Source organism: Solanum pennellii, chromosome 3 (genome assembly GCF_001406875.1).
Source record: "Solanum pennellii chromosome 3, SPENNV200".
NCBI classification, from domain to species: Eukaryota; Viridiplantae; Streptophyta; class Magnoliopsida; order Solanales; family Solanaceae; genus Solanum; species Solanum pennellii.
In genome coordinates this window covers 55,068,109-55,082,916 of record NC_028639.1, presented here as the reverse complement: position 1 = coordinate 55,082,916, position 14,808 = coordinate 55,068,109, and the positions used below count along the sequence as shown (strand labels likewise).

Genomic DNA, 14,808 nt, shown 5'->3' with positions numbered 1-14,808 from the left:
TTTCTTATTCAAACCCTCTTTCTTTTACCCTAATTAGCATATAATTAAGTATAAAAGATGAGGAATTAACCCTCAAATTAACTAAAGGTTACCTCTTTTAACACCCAAGTAATTAGACTTATTAACATTAACCCACTAACTTTATAATTAAAGCAGGAGTAGTCCAAAACGCCCCTTAAATTACTAACAGAAATCCGACCCAGCCTGGGATTACGCAGCCTGTGACGGCCCGTCGTGCCTGCGACGGTCCGTCCTGCTGCTCCGTCACAGAGTTCAGAGACTCAATTTCACTAAAGGGTCTGTGACGGTCCGTCGTGCCCACGACGGTCCGTCCTGCTGCTCCGTCACAGAGTTCAGAGACTCAATTTCACTAAAGGGTCTGTGACGGTCCGTCGTGCCCACGACGGTCCGTCCTGCTGCTCCGTCACAGAGTTCAGAGACTCAATTTCACTAAAGGGTCTGTGACGGTCCGTCGTGCCCACGACGGTCCGTCCTGCTGCTCCGTCACAGAGTTCAGAGACTCAATTTCACTAAAGGGTCTGTGACGGTCCGTCGTGCCCACGACGGTCCGTCCTGCTGCTCCGTCACAGAGTTCAGAGACTCAATTTCACTAAAGGGTCTGTGACGGTCCGTCGTGCCCACGACGGTCCGTCCTGCTGCTCCGTCACAGAGTTCAGAGACTCAATTTCACTAAAGGGTCTGTGACGGTCCGTCGTGCCCACGACGGTCCGTCCTGCTGCTCCGTCACAGAGTTCAGAGACTCAATTTCACTAAAGGGTCTGTGACGGTCCGTCGTGCCCACGACGGTCCGTCCTGCTGCTCCGTCACAGAGTTCAGAGACTCAATTTCACTAAAGGGTCTGTGACGGTCCGTCGTGCCCACGACGGTCCGTCCTGCTGCTCCGTCACAGAGTTCAGAGACTCAATTTCACTAAAGGGTCTGTGACGGTCCGTCGTGCCCACGACGGTCCGTCCTGCTGCTCCGTCACAGAGTTCAGAGACTCAATTTCACTAAAGGGTCTGTGACGGTCCGTCGTGCCCACGACGGTCCGTCCTGCTGCTCCGTCACAGAGTTCAGAGACTCAATTTCACTAAAGGGTCTGTGACGGTCCGTCGTGCCCACGACGGTCCGTCCTGCTGCTCCGTCACAGAGTTCAGAGACTCAATTTCACTAAAGGGTCTGTGACGGTCCGTCGTGCCCACGACGGTCCGTCCTGCTGCTCCGTCACAGAGTTCAGAGACTCAATTTCACTAAAGGGTCTGTGACGGTCCGTCGTGCCCACGACGGTCCGTCCTGCTGCTCCGTCACAGAGTTCAGAGACTCAATTTCACTAAAGGGTCTGTGACGGTCCGTCGTGCCCACGACGGTCCGTCCTGCTGCTCCGTCACAGAGTTCAGAGACTCAATTTCACTAAAGGGTCTGTGACGGTCCGTCGTGCCCACGACGGTCCGTCCTGCTGCTCCGTCACAGAGTTCAGAGACTCAATTTCACTAAAGGGTCTGTGACGGTCCGTCGTGCCCACGACGGTCCGTCCTGCTGCTCCGTCACAGAGTTCAGAGACTCAATTTCACTAAAGGGTCTGTGACGGTCCGTCGTGCCCACGACGGTCCGTCCTGCTGCTCCGTCACAGAGTTCAGAGACTCAATTTCACTAAAGGGTCTGTGACGGTCCGTCGTGCCCACGACGGTCCGTCCTGCTGCTCCGTCACAGAGTTCAGAGACTCAATTTCACTAAAGGGTCTGTGACGGTCCGTCGTGCCCACGACGGTCCGTCCTGCTGCTCCGTCACAGAGTTCAGAGACTCAATTTCACTAAAGGGTCTGTGACGGTCCGTCGTGCCCACGACGGTCCGTCCTGCTGCTCCGTCACAGAGTTCAGAGACTCAATTTCACTAAAGGGTCTGTGACGGTCCGTCGTGCCCACGACGGTCCGTCCTGCTGCTCCGTCACAGAGTTCAGAGACTCAATTTCACTAAAGGGTCTGTGACGGTCCGTCGTGCCCACGACGGTCCGTCCTGCTGCTCCGTCACAGAGTTCAGAGACTCAATTTCACTAAAGGGTCTGTGACGGTCCGTCGTGCCCACGACGGTCCGTCCTGCTGCTCCGTCACAGAGTTCAGAGACTCAATTTCACTAAAGGGTCTGTGACGGTCCGTCGTGCCCACGACGGTCCGTCCTGCTGCTCCGTCACAGAGTTCAGAGACTCAATTTCACTAAAGGGTCTGTGACGGTCCGTCGTGCCCACGACGGTCCGTCCTGCTGCTCCGTCACAGAGTTCAGAGACTCAATTTCACTAAAGGGTCTGTGACGGTCCGTCGTGCCCACGACGGTCCGTCCTGCTGCTCCGTCACAGAGTTCAGAGACTCAATTTCACTAAAGGGTCTGTGACGGTCCGTCGTGCCCACGACGGTCCGTCCTGCTGCTCCGTCACAGAGTTCAGAGACTCAATTTCACTAAAGGGTCTGTGACGGTCCGTCGTGCCCACGACGGTCCGTCCTGCTGCTCCGTCACAGAGTTCAGAGACTCAATTTCACTAAAGGGTCTGTGACGGTCCGTCGTGCCCACGACGGTCCGTCCTGCTGCTCCGTCACAGAGTTCAGAGACTCAATTTCACTAAAGGGTCTGTGACGGTCCGTCGTGCCCACGACGGTCCGTCCTGCTGCTCCGTCACAGAGTTCAGAGACTCAATTTCACTAAAGGGTCTGTGACGGTCCGTCGTGCCCACGACGGTCCGTCCTGCTGCTCCGTCACAGAGTTCAGAGACTCAATTTCACTAAAGGGTCTGTGACGGTCCGTCGTGCCCACGACGGTCCGTCCTGCTGCTCCGTCACAGAGTTCAGAGACTCAATTTCACTAAAGGGTCTGTGACGGTCCGTCGTGCCCACGACGGTCCGTCCTGCTGCTCCGTCACAGAGTTCAGAGACTCAATTTCACTAAAGGGTCTGTGACGGTCCGTCGTGCCCACGACGGTCCGTCCTGCTGCTCCGTCACAGAGTTCAGAGACTCAATTTCACTAAAGGGTCTGTGACGGTCCGTCGTGCCCACGACGGTCCGTCCTGCTGCTCCGTCACAGAGTTCAGAGACTCAATTTCACTAAAGGGTCTGTGACGGTCCGTCGTGCCCACGACGGTCCGTCCTGCTGCTCCGTCACAGAGTTCAGAGACTCAATTTCACTAAAGGGTCTGTGACGGTCCGTCGTGCCCACGACGGTCCGTCCTGCTGCTCCGTCACAGAGTTCAGAGACTCAATTTCACTAAAGGGTCTGTGACGGTCCGTCGTGCCCACGACGGTCCGTCCTGCTGCTCCGTCACAGAGTTCAGAGACTCAATTTCACTAAAGGGTCTGTGACGGTCCGTCGTGCCCACGACGGTCCGTCCTGCTGCTCCGTCACAGAGTTCAGAGACTCAATTTCACTAAAGGGTCTGTGACGGTCCGTCGTGCCCACGACGGTCCGTCCTGCTGCTCCGTCACAGAGTTCAGAGACTCAATTTCACTAAAGGGTCTGTGACGGTCCGTCGTGCCCACGACGGTCCGTCCTGCTGCTCCGTCACAGAGTTCAGAGACTCAATTTCACTAAAGGGTCTGTGACGGTCCGTCGTGCCCACGACGGTCCGTCCTGCTGCTCCGTCACAGAGTTCAGAGACTCAATTTCACTAAAGGGTCTGTGACGGTCCGTCGTGCCCACGACGGTCCGTCCTGCTGCTCCGTCACAGAGTTCAGAGACTCAATTTCACTAAAGGGTCTGTGACGGTCCGTCGTGCCCACGACGGTCCGTCCTGCTGCTCCGTCACAGAGTTCAGAGACTCAATTTCACTAAAGGGTCTGTGACGGTCCGTCGTGCCCACGACGGTCCGTCCTGCTGCTCCGTCACAGAGTTCAGAGACTCAATTTCACTAAAGGGTCTGTGACGGTCCGTCGTGCCCACGACGGTCCGTCCTGCTGCTCCGTCACAGAGTTCAGAGACTCAATTTCACTAAAGGGTCTGTGACGGTCCGTCGTGCCCACGACGGTCCGTCCTGCTGCTCCGTCACAGAGTTCAGAGACTCAATTTCACTAAAGGGTCTGTGACGGTCCGTCGTGCCCACGACGGTCCGTCCTGCTGCTCCGTCACAGAGTTCAGAGACTCAATTTCACTAAAGGGTCTGTGACGGTCCGTCGTGCCCACGACGGTCCGTCCTGCTGCTCCGTCACAGAGTTCAGAGACTCAATTTCACTAAAGGGTCTGTGACGGTCCGTCGTGCCCACGACGGTCCGTCCTGCTGCTCCGTCACAGAGTTCAGAGACTCAATTTCACTAAAGGGTCTGTGACGGTCCGTCGTGCCCACGACGGTCCGTCCTGCTGCTCCGTCACAGAGTTCAGAGACTCAATTTCACTAAAGGGTCTGTGACGGTCCGTCGTGCCCACGACGGTCCGTCCTGCTGCTCCGTCACAGAGTTCAGAGACTCAATTTCACTAAAGGGTCTGTGACGGTCCGTCGTGCCCACGACGGTCCGTCCTGCTGCTCCGTCACAGAGTTCAGAGACTCAATTTCACTAAAGGGTCTGTGACGGTCCGTCGTGCCCACGACGGTCCGTCCTGCTGCTCCGTCACAGAGTTCAGAGACTCAATTTCACTAAAGGGTCTGTGACGGTCCGTCGTGGGTTCCGTCGACTCAGACAGTTTTTCCAGAAATAAAATCTGCTGCTTAAAACGACTAAACAAGTCGTTACAAAAAGTAAGGTTGAGATTCATTTTCGTGGTTTCAGATTTGCGGTTTTTTATTAGGATTGTTTCCTTTTCGTAATATTGAATTTTCGCAAGAGGTACCAATTTATTTTTATTGTATTTTTACTTTTAAGATCATACAATACTTGATTCCAATGTTATGAAGTTTGCTCGAAATTTAGGTGTGTTTAATTTTGATACAATAATATTGAAATATTTCCCATTTGTTCTATTGTACATTATTTTTCATTTGATACTATATGTTGTTATCAATTAAGTAGTCTTGTGTCTAATTTAAAATCAATTAATTATCCAAAAGAATTATGGATTAATAATGTGAGTGGATTCCTTTTAAAAAATAATTACTTATTTTAAATATACTCTTCAATTATTACCATTTATATCAATTTTTTTAATTTTTAGTTTTCTCTGTCTCGCTCTTTCTTTCTTTCTCCTTTTCTCTATCTCGCTCTCTCTTTTTCTCTCTTTCTTTCTTTCTTTCTGTTGTCCTTTTTTGTTTTTTTTAAATTTTGGTTGCTCTTTCTTCTCTTACTATTGCTCTTTTTCCTTTTTTTTTTTTATAGAATAGTCAATTATTCTAGATTGTATAAAATTTGGATCATATAGTTAATTAGACAAATAATATAATCGTAACATGAAGAGGCATAAAAAACTGTAAAAAAATTAATTAAATTTTAATTAAAAATATATTGCAAACATATTAAAGTTGAATTATTAGAAGAGAAATAGTATAATCATAGTAAATGAAAAGGCATAACAAACTGCAAAATGAATTAAACTTGAATTAAAAATATATTACAAACATATTAAAGTTGAATTATTAGAAGAGAATTAAATATGAATGCAGAATGTAGAAAACAAAAGAACATTCTTTGATCTGCATGTAAATTGAATAAAATTTGTATCAATAATAAATTAAACAAGTAACCAATTGCAACAAATCAATCAATTAATTGCAAAATGAATTAAACTTGTATTTAAAAGTGTATTACACAAATATTAAAGTTGAGGTAGAAGAGAAAATTAAGCATGAATAAAAAACGTAACAAAAAAATTATTAGAAAGTGATTTATAGAGTGAATTACACTTGTATCAATAATGAATTAAACAAGTATCCAATATAGGAACAAACAAATAAATAAAAAACTGCAACATGAATTAAATTTGTATTACACGGTACTAAATTTGAATAAGAAGAGAGAATTAAGAACGAATGAAAACGTAACTAATGACAAACAAGACAATGATTTGTAGAGTAAATTAAAGTTGTATCAATAATGAATTAAACAAGTAATCAATAGTAACAAATAAATCAAAAAACTGTGAAATGAATTAAATTTACATCAAGAATTGTATTACACAGTTTTTAAAGTTGAATTAGAAAAGAAAATTAAGAATGAATGGAAACGTAATTAAAGAAAGACATGACAATGATAAATAAACTGATAAGTTATATCAATAATGAACTAAACAAGTATCCAATAGTATAAATTAAAAAACTTCAAAATAAATTAAATTTGCACTAAAATTGTATTATCTAATTCATCTTTAATAGAGTTACAAGACAATTTTAACGCTATATTTAATTCATTTCAATCTAATATTTCTCCTAAAATCAATTATTATAAATTGAACCAAACCTTCTTAAAATTGAGATATGAACTCCAAACAATATTTTTCAATTATTTCTAGGAATTACCTATTCAAACTTATCACAAATTCGTAAAATTCAAATAATGATTTCAAAATCATCAATGGTGAACTCTTGTTTCTGTAATTTTAAAGATTTGAAATTTCTGCTTAAAAATGTAATTTATACAAATCTCCGGTCTTTTTGTTTCTTTTTTTAATCTTGTTTTTGGATAAAAATAGTGACATGGACAAAAACTGATTTGAGAAATATAGTTATTTAGATGAAAAGTTTAAAGAGAAGAACAAGTATTTTTCTTTAAAAAAGGAAGAGGTCGAGGATAAATTAGGCCATAGTCTTTAAAAGAAAAAGAAAAGAGACAAAGAAGAAGGTGTGGAAAAGAAAGAAAGAAAGGTCGAAGAAGAAGAGGAAAAATGGTTGAAAAATAGTCGAAGACCACACAATTCTTTAGTTTTAAAAAAAATGTTATATTAGTTAAAAAAAATTTGTTGCCATAAATGGTAAAATTTTTGTAATATAGCATATTTATGTGATTTACCTAGAATTATTCTAATAGTTTGTTAGGCCGCTTTATTAAAAATATTTATTTTAGAAAAATTAAGAGATAAAAGAGTTGTAAATTTTTACTTTTTATTTTAATTGTTTTTTGTCATAACTTGAAAGTAAACTAAAATGTAAATGCATCCATATCAAATTTGAATATGAAAATAATATTTTTTATTTGTTTAAGATTTTAGACTTTATTATTTAAATAGTAGTCATGAATATGAAAAGTATAAAATAATTTAGTCACTAATAATACATTTAACCTTTCTAGCAATAGATAAGCATTAGAATAGCTATATGACCGGTTGAAAATATCGATTTCAATTTAAAATAATGTGGTTACACATCTTTCTTGAGACATAAAAAAACTCAAGGATGTGTTGACGCACCTTGTCAAAAAAATATAATTAACTTCCATTGATTTAAAGTAGAGACTAAAAAATAATAAAATTATTAAGTGTGATACAAAGAGATAGTTATGTCTCTAATGTCAAGACTCAAGATCTAGAATGCAGTTATACATCCGATTTAAGGCTAAAAAAATTCAACAATTAAAAGATAAGCAAATCATGGCCTATACAATATATCCAAAAATAGTCAAGATAAGTAGAAGTCAATAAAAGCAACCGTGCTAGAATCATGAAACTTGAGGGTTGCCTAAAACTTAATTCTCCTCGGTCAACAAAATTTCTTACCCGAATTTCTAGTTTGCAGACTAAAATAAAGAGTCATTTCCTTTTTATTAGGGATTAAAACAAGGTGACTTGTAACATTATGACTTAATTCCAAGTCACAACTCTAAAAAAATAAAATAGTCCTTAATCAATATCATCACTTAAATTGAAAAAAACGTAACGCCTCGAGCAAAAAAAAAGTGTAACAAGTCATATTATATTTTGTAAACGGAACCTTAAATAAAGATTAAAATTATCTTTGCACACATTCCAACTATTTAAAAAGCCTGTAATTTTGTATCTGTGATGGTAGAATATTCCATTTGTATGTGATAGTTGTATTTTTTAATTAAAAAAAATTTGACTCAAATACTCAATAATTTGTAATAGATCAAGAGTTTTCTAAAAGTACAGATTCAATATGTTGATGGTACTTAGATATTTTAATTTTTTTTGCAAATATTATTTGGATGAAAATTTGGATGAAATTTCACCATGTGTTTGGCCATAGAATTTGGAAACATATTTCATTTTTAAAAAAAATATGATTTATACCCGTAAGTTTTTAAAACTATCAAAACTAATCATAAATTTGTATTACATAGCAAATAGAAATCTCTATTTCCAATTTTCTCAAAAAACTCATTCCTAACTTCTATTAATTGTGGACCACCGATGGCATAACCTTTAAATTCGAACTTTCTCGCATCATCATGCAAGACACTTATAAGGATTGATGTTTCTTCATCAGTCCATTTATCAGCCCGCTGAACCACGTGATTTATTCATTTTTTTACGTTTCTACAATACAACATCAACATGACAACACATCATATGCATAACTTAATTTTTTTTAGAGTGCACAAAATCTGAAAGCATGTCTTTACTTAAAATGAAAGACGTACGAACACGATTGAAAATATATTACACTCTTAATCGGAAAAGGTGAAGTCATAGAGTTCTCGTCGGAAATCTCAAAACCAGCTTCAGGAATAATGGGCATTACAAAACTTAACAAACAAGCCCGAAAAATTAGTTACGCCAGTCGAATGTAAAAAAAAAACACAAGGTTCTTATTATTCATAACTCTTAACCTAGACAAGAGAACATATTCATACAAATCAATTTAAGCAAGTTCAATCTAAACACAATTCACTATAAGAAAAAGTATGTAGGTTGTTACAAATTACCTTCATTTTGTTTCTCCAGAGAGAACTGCCACAGAGCTTTTACTATGGTTGTTCAACTAATTTTTTTGATATAAAAGCCCATGTACGTATATGTTCTATATAACAGAAAAGTGTATTTATTGAGTTAGTTGGCAGATGGGGAGCTAATTGAATTGGTTGGCGTCAATAAATAAATTATTTTTGTAAAATATATAAGTTAGGTTTAAAGTGTATGAACAAACAAAATTTGCCAAGTTCTTTTCCAAATTTTACTTGCAAAATCTATGGCCAAACGGATCCTTACTCTATCCTATTACACATTATTCTTTGTGACTAATAAAACAAATAAAAAAACTCCTAACAAAATAGGTACTTATTGTAAGTGTATGTTTACAATAAATTTTAAAGTGATAAAAAATTAATTACAAATGAAATATAAAGAAATAAGAATATTGTATTGATAAATTAATATGGGTATAGCTTTGATGCTCTATTAATTCTTCTCACATAAACAATATCTACGTGATTTGAGAGGGTCGCTAGTGACATACTTCTCGAATTAGAATTATTTGAATATAATCTCTTTATGAATACTTTATAAATTTGTGAAATATTCTAGCTGTCTTTTCTAAGGAATATAATACACTTTATATAGACATGAATTAAGGTTCAGAATTGAATAGCCTCTAAAAATCCTAATTAAAATTGAACCTAGCTCATAAAATTTCAAATCAAATTAAATACGTCTAGCTCGTAGAGTCTAACAAAATTTTAATATGTAATAGAAGAACTTAGTTATTAAATAATATTATCTACTACAAAAAGATTGCATATTAAGGTGTAATAAAGCTGCTTCACAAGACGACTACTCCATTGAGCTTCGTAATTCTATATTTATAATTGGACTTGTGGTTAGATATTTGAGTAATTTCTCTAGATAGTTATCCCATGTTGGGAAATTAGTTAAGAATATCACTTATGTTTGTTTTAGGATTATGATAAATTATCTAAGAATATCACTTATGTTTGTTTTAGGATTATGATATTATTCAACTTTGCCTATTTTTTCTCAGAATATACTTGACACAAAAAAATACATTACTTCTCTCCTATTCACATATTTTCTTGAAGAATCGAAGGAGCTCATATTACAGTTCTTAATGTAATTGTTTTACTGGGTATAATATGTTGATTTGTCTTTTTTTTTTAAAAAAATCTATCTATATATAATAGGAGAAGTAAAAAGTGTCACATGTCAGCACCACAAATATTCAAGAATTTTAATTTTTCAAAAAACATTTTAAATATGCTCTAAAAATACAATTAAAAAAACAGAAATTTTAATACAGCTATTTTAAATAGAAAAAAGCATTCTTTTGTTTAAAAAATTGTAACGGCAAAAAATGGATGATTTTTAAATGCTTCTAATTTCAATTTTAAAGAAACAAAATGAAATCGAACTATTTTTTTTTTATAAAAACAATAATGACTGTTACGGAAAAAAAAGACAAAAGATATTTAAATGCTTCAAATTTCAATTTTTAAGGTTAAAGAATGAAAATTGAAAATTGAATTATTTTATAAAAAAACTGTAATGTATATTTATATATCACATTTTCAGTGATTTTAGGGAATGCTCCAACAAAATAGAATGTAAAAGTATCTATCTAAATAGGAGAAGAAAAAGTGCACCATAAAAACTATAATTATTATTTTAAAAATTAATTAAAAAACTTATAGTAAAAAATAATAATTATCATTAAAAAATTAAAATACTTATTTTAAAAAATAGTTAAAACAATCCAATCCATTAGTAGTTAGTTGTAGAAATGAAATTTTTTTTTTCATTCATTTTTAAAATTTATCTTTATGTATCTTAAAAAACAAAACATTTTCCAAAAAACATAAATAGAAACAATATTTAAAAAAAAAAACATATTGCGAACTAATGATAAAATAAGTTTAAAGCATATTTTTTTAATAAATAAAAAATAAATAATGTGACATGGCATCCTAATAGGAGAGAGATAATGTATTTTTTGTGTCAAGTATAGTTTAAGAAAAATAGATAAAGTTGAGTGATATTGTAGTCCTAAAATAAATATAAGTGATATTTCTAGCAAATTTCCCAAACATAGGTGACTATCTAGGGAAATTACTCTAGATATTTACAAACATACAGAATATTCATATGAAAATACTTATAATCAGGTAAACAAATAAATTTGAAAAAATTTCATTACAATTTCACCTATCATGACATTTTTCAACAATTGAACGTATCTTCCGTTTTCAAATAAAATATGAAACTGAGTCATGTTAATAGAACCAATAAAATTCCATTTCTACAAATCGTATATAATATTGCGTGCATACCTTGTTAAGTTGAAGTATGAAATAGAGCACCTTTAGAAAGAAGAACAATAATATCAAAAGCATATTTGTTTTAAAAAAAATATCTTCAAAACTTCAATCTACGTTGTGACAACTTTTACGACAATTGTTCCAAAATGTAAGGAAAGAAGTTCAAAAACATGCTTGAATAAGCCATATCTAAAATCTGTTGTTCTTTTTTTACAAAAAAAGGGAAGATGAAGAAAGCGTGTGCATTTCATTAAACAATTGTTTATCTAAACATTCTTATATTACAACGACATCCATAGATTAGTAGTCATTGAGTTTGTTTGAACCTATGAACCTCCACCTCTCTATATATATAGAAGAAAAAGTCACTCTCCCTTTAGCAGCTTGTGTAATGAAGTTCTTAGATTCAAAAACCCACAATGTCAAATCGTAAAGGCGTAATCACGTTAGGCAAATCTCAAGGCATGTCCTTTTGAAAGTGAAATAAGTATATATTCAGCAAGGGAATTTATTTGTTTCATCTACCCTATATGCTATCGATCAGCTTTCCTATTCTCAAAATAAATGAAAGGGTTAACTTTCAAGGCAAGCTTACACAATATGGGGTGGTTTGGTACAAAGATTGATAACATTGGGATCAATAGTGTAGATATTAGTAATGGAGAGACTGGTAATGTCGTGATTAGTAATGCATATTTTATTTTTATCAAGTGTTTTGTTCATTGTTTCCACATCGTCTTGTGTTTGAATTAAAACTCTATAAAAAGATTCTTTTCGGCTAACCTTTGAATTATTATGTAAGTATATCAAGGTAGATGATTGTCGGACAATATTATTTTTTATGCTTTCTAACTTGTTAAGAGAAGAACAATATTTTTGCCATGTTTACTATTTTTCACTTGAATTATTTGAGGATAAATAATTGTCTATCTTAATAAATTAATCACTCAACAAATATCAATTTTCAATTTTAAAACCGAAAAGACAGTAAATAAAGTAAAATTAAATAATTATCTACATTAAAAATTTTAATTTTAATACGTATGCCATTATATAAATTATTCAAAATAGATATAATTAAAAAACCACACATAATACGTGTTTATGGCCCTCAGGGCTCAGAATAATTACAAAAAAGAAAAAAACTAAACTCACTTAGTTCCAAAAATCAGCAAATTTTCTATTTATAAATTAATTAATCTTAACTCAATATTATGCAAAAAGAAAGGAACTTGATAGACACATTTCATTTAATTTCATTCATTATATATGAGCGAGGTGGTTGAAAGCTACTATTACCATTATATTTGTTCCAATAAAATAATTAGTTATAATTTATAACACGTCTTTGTCATACACAAAAAGGATAACCTGGCTTTCCTTGGATCTACTCATAGGATTTTGCCTCCATTACTAATTTCCTCACTCTATATTTGATTTGACTTAATATTATATCATCTTTATTAATTATAAAATGTTTAACTACTAGGAAATAATAGAAATTAAGAAAAGGACAAAATAAATTGAAAATGATAAACTATTTTTTGATTTATTAAATTGAATAAATAAAATAAATATCTATTTAGGAAAAATGGATTGAGAGAATTAAAATAGTAATAGACCTTTTCGGCTGTTTGACCATATCTTTGTTTAATTAATTAGTAATACAGTGAAGGTGACGCTTGATTTCATGATTTTCTATCATTGATTGAAAGCAATAATCTCAACATAAAGCTTAAGAATGTTTTGATAATCGTCTTTCCACCTAACTCATATATATATATATATGTAGAGTTTTTTTTTAACATTTTTATTTGTGTCATAAGATATAATTTTTTTTTATTGAATATAATTTTTATTTATCTATCATCACTCCACAATTGAGATATATTTATAATCTTAAAAGATAATTATAATTAAGAATCAAATGGAAAAGGAATAATTAATTTTATTTAGCATTTTTAAATAACATACAGTTTGGGACAATTATTTCAAACTTATAATAGATAATTTGAAACGAGCCTCTTTTAATATTAGTTTTATTTTAAAGAAGATCTCACTATCTTAAATTATTTTATTTCATTCGTAATAAGATAATTTATAATCTTCCCTTTATTTTCATTTATATGATATAGATCTAATTTTGAGTCAATAAGAAAGTTTTTGACCTGTATTCATATGCCTAAACAGTTCATTTTGTGAATTATTCGTAACTTCTAAATATCTAATTTGTTTTTCATAAATCACAAGGATTATATATTTTTCATACATGATTAATATAAAAAAAATTAACTCTCCAAATTTAATTATGTTTCATAAATTAAAACAAGAAAAAATATACAACTAATAAGTATTTATAAAATCCAAGATTTATAATATTATAGAATCAACCAATATTAGATGAATTAAGTGAGAGAAGTAATATATACAACTAGTAAATATTTTTATTCAATAAAATAAAATTAGCGTACAATTAAATTATGCATAACTAATATTCATAAGTTGTGTATACAACATAACATCCCGTAGAGGACAAGAAGGAAACATCTCGTAGCGCAATTTACAGAGTACCAAACAAGCAAAGAAGGAAAAAAGGCAAAAACCCATAATTAAGCTCAAACACTCTAAACATAATTAACGTAGCTAATTAATCAATGATTTGCAGCATATTGGTTGATTAAGGCCAGTGCATTGCTAGTAACCTGAGCTAGATTAGCTATATGACTTCTAATCGAAGCCTTAATTTTGCCATTCAAAGCCCGGCCGGCAAATCCATCAGTACAAGTATTCTCATCTGTGATAGCAGCACTTACCCATGTCTCTACGTTACTCATATGCCACTGGAAATCGGCTTTCCCATGGCTACGATCCAAACTTTTCAGCTCATTCACAGATCTGCTTAGCCGATCTATACTATCACTCGTTTCCTCAACGCAATCCTTGATAGCTGCATACTCTCTCGGCTTCAATCCCTTGAATTTCACCAGCTTGCTAACGAATCCTTTTGTAGATTCGGCTTTATTAAGGCTCACGGACAAAGCCGTTTTCACCAGCTGCAATTGATTGTTTTTAATGGCTTGTGCGTAACCGGAAAGGGAAGCAACGCATACATCGGGAAAAGTAGTGGATTTACAAGAGCTTTTTATGAAACTGTTGGAGGCTGCGGCGTTGCCCGCCGCGCCGGTGAGGTAGGAAAGAGAGAGGAAAAGTGCTGCGAGAAATAACAGTTTTGCTGCGGCCATTTTTGAATGATTTTTTTTTTTTGGTTTGTTAGAGTAGTGCTGAAGAGGAATGGGTACTCTTCCTACTGTCTTTATAGACCCCATTGATTGGGTTTAGCGAGCAGATTAGGGGTCCCACTAATCGGTCCCAATTTCCCCATAATATTTCTGACACGTTTGTCCGTAGATTTTATTTAAAACAATATATTCACACATTAGTGTTTATTTATCTACCAAGTTATTCAAACGCATGTCGGTATTCGAGCATTTGGCGTGTTTGCATTAATATGTAGGGCAGCGAGTAGAAACGGCCCAAGATTTCAACATGTTAACACCAATAATAATATATTTACTATATACGATAAAATTTGAGAAAAAATTATAATGTCAAGAATTTTATTTTGACATAAATATCAATAGATTTTTTTAGTGAAAGGTGAGTAACGATCACATAGATAAG

General features: G+C 35.8%; 1 protein-coding gene across 1 annotated transcript; it reads right to left on the bottom strand.

Annotated features, from left to right (window-relative positions):
- Window positions 1-13,551: 13,551 nt before the first annotated feature.
- Window positions 13,552-14,423, bottom strand: LOC107015297 (21 kDa protein-like). The gene has a single exon (XM_015215520.2). It carries the CDS (start codon window positions 14,367-14,369, stop codon window positions 13,779-13,781), a length of 591 nt encoding a protein of 196 aa, XP_015071006.1. The 5' UTR covers window positions 14,370-14,423; the 3' UTR covers window positions 13,552-13,778.
- Between the last annotated feature and the right edge of the window lie 385 nt (window positions 14,424-14,808).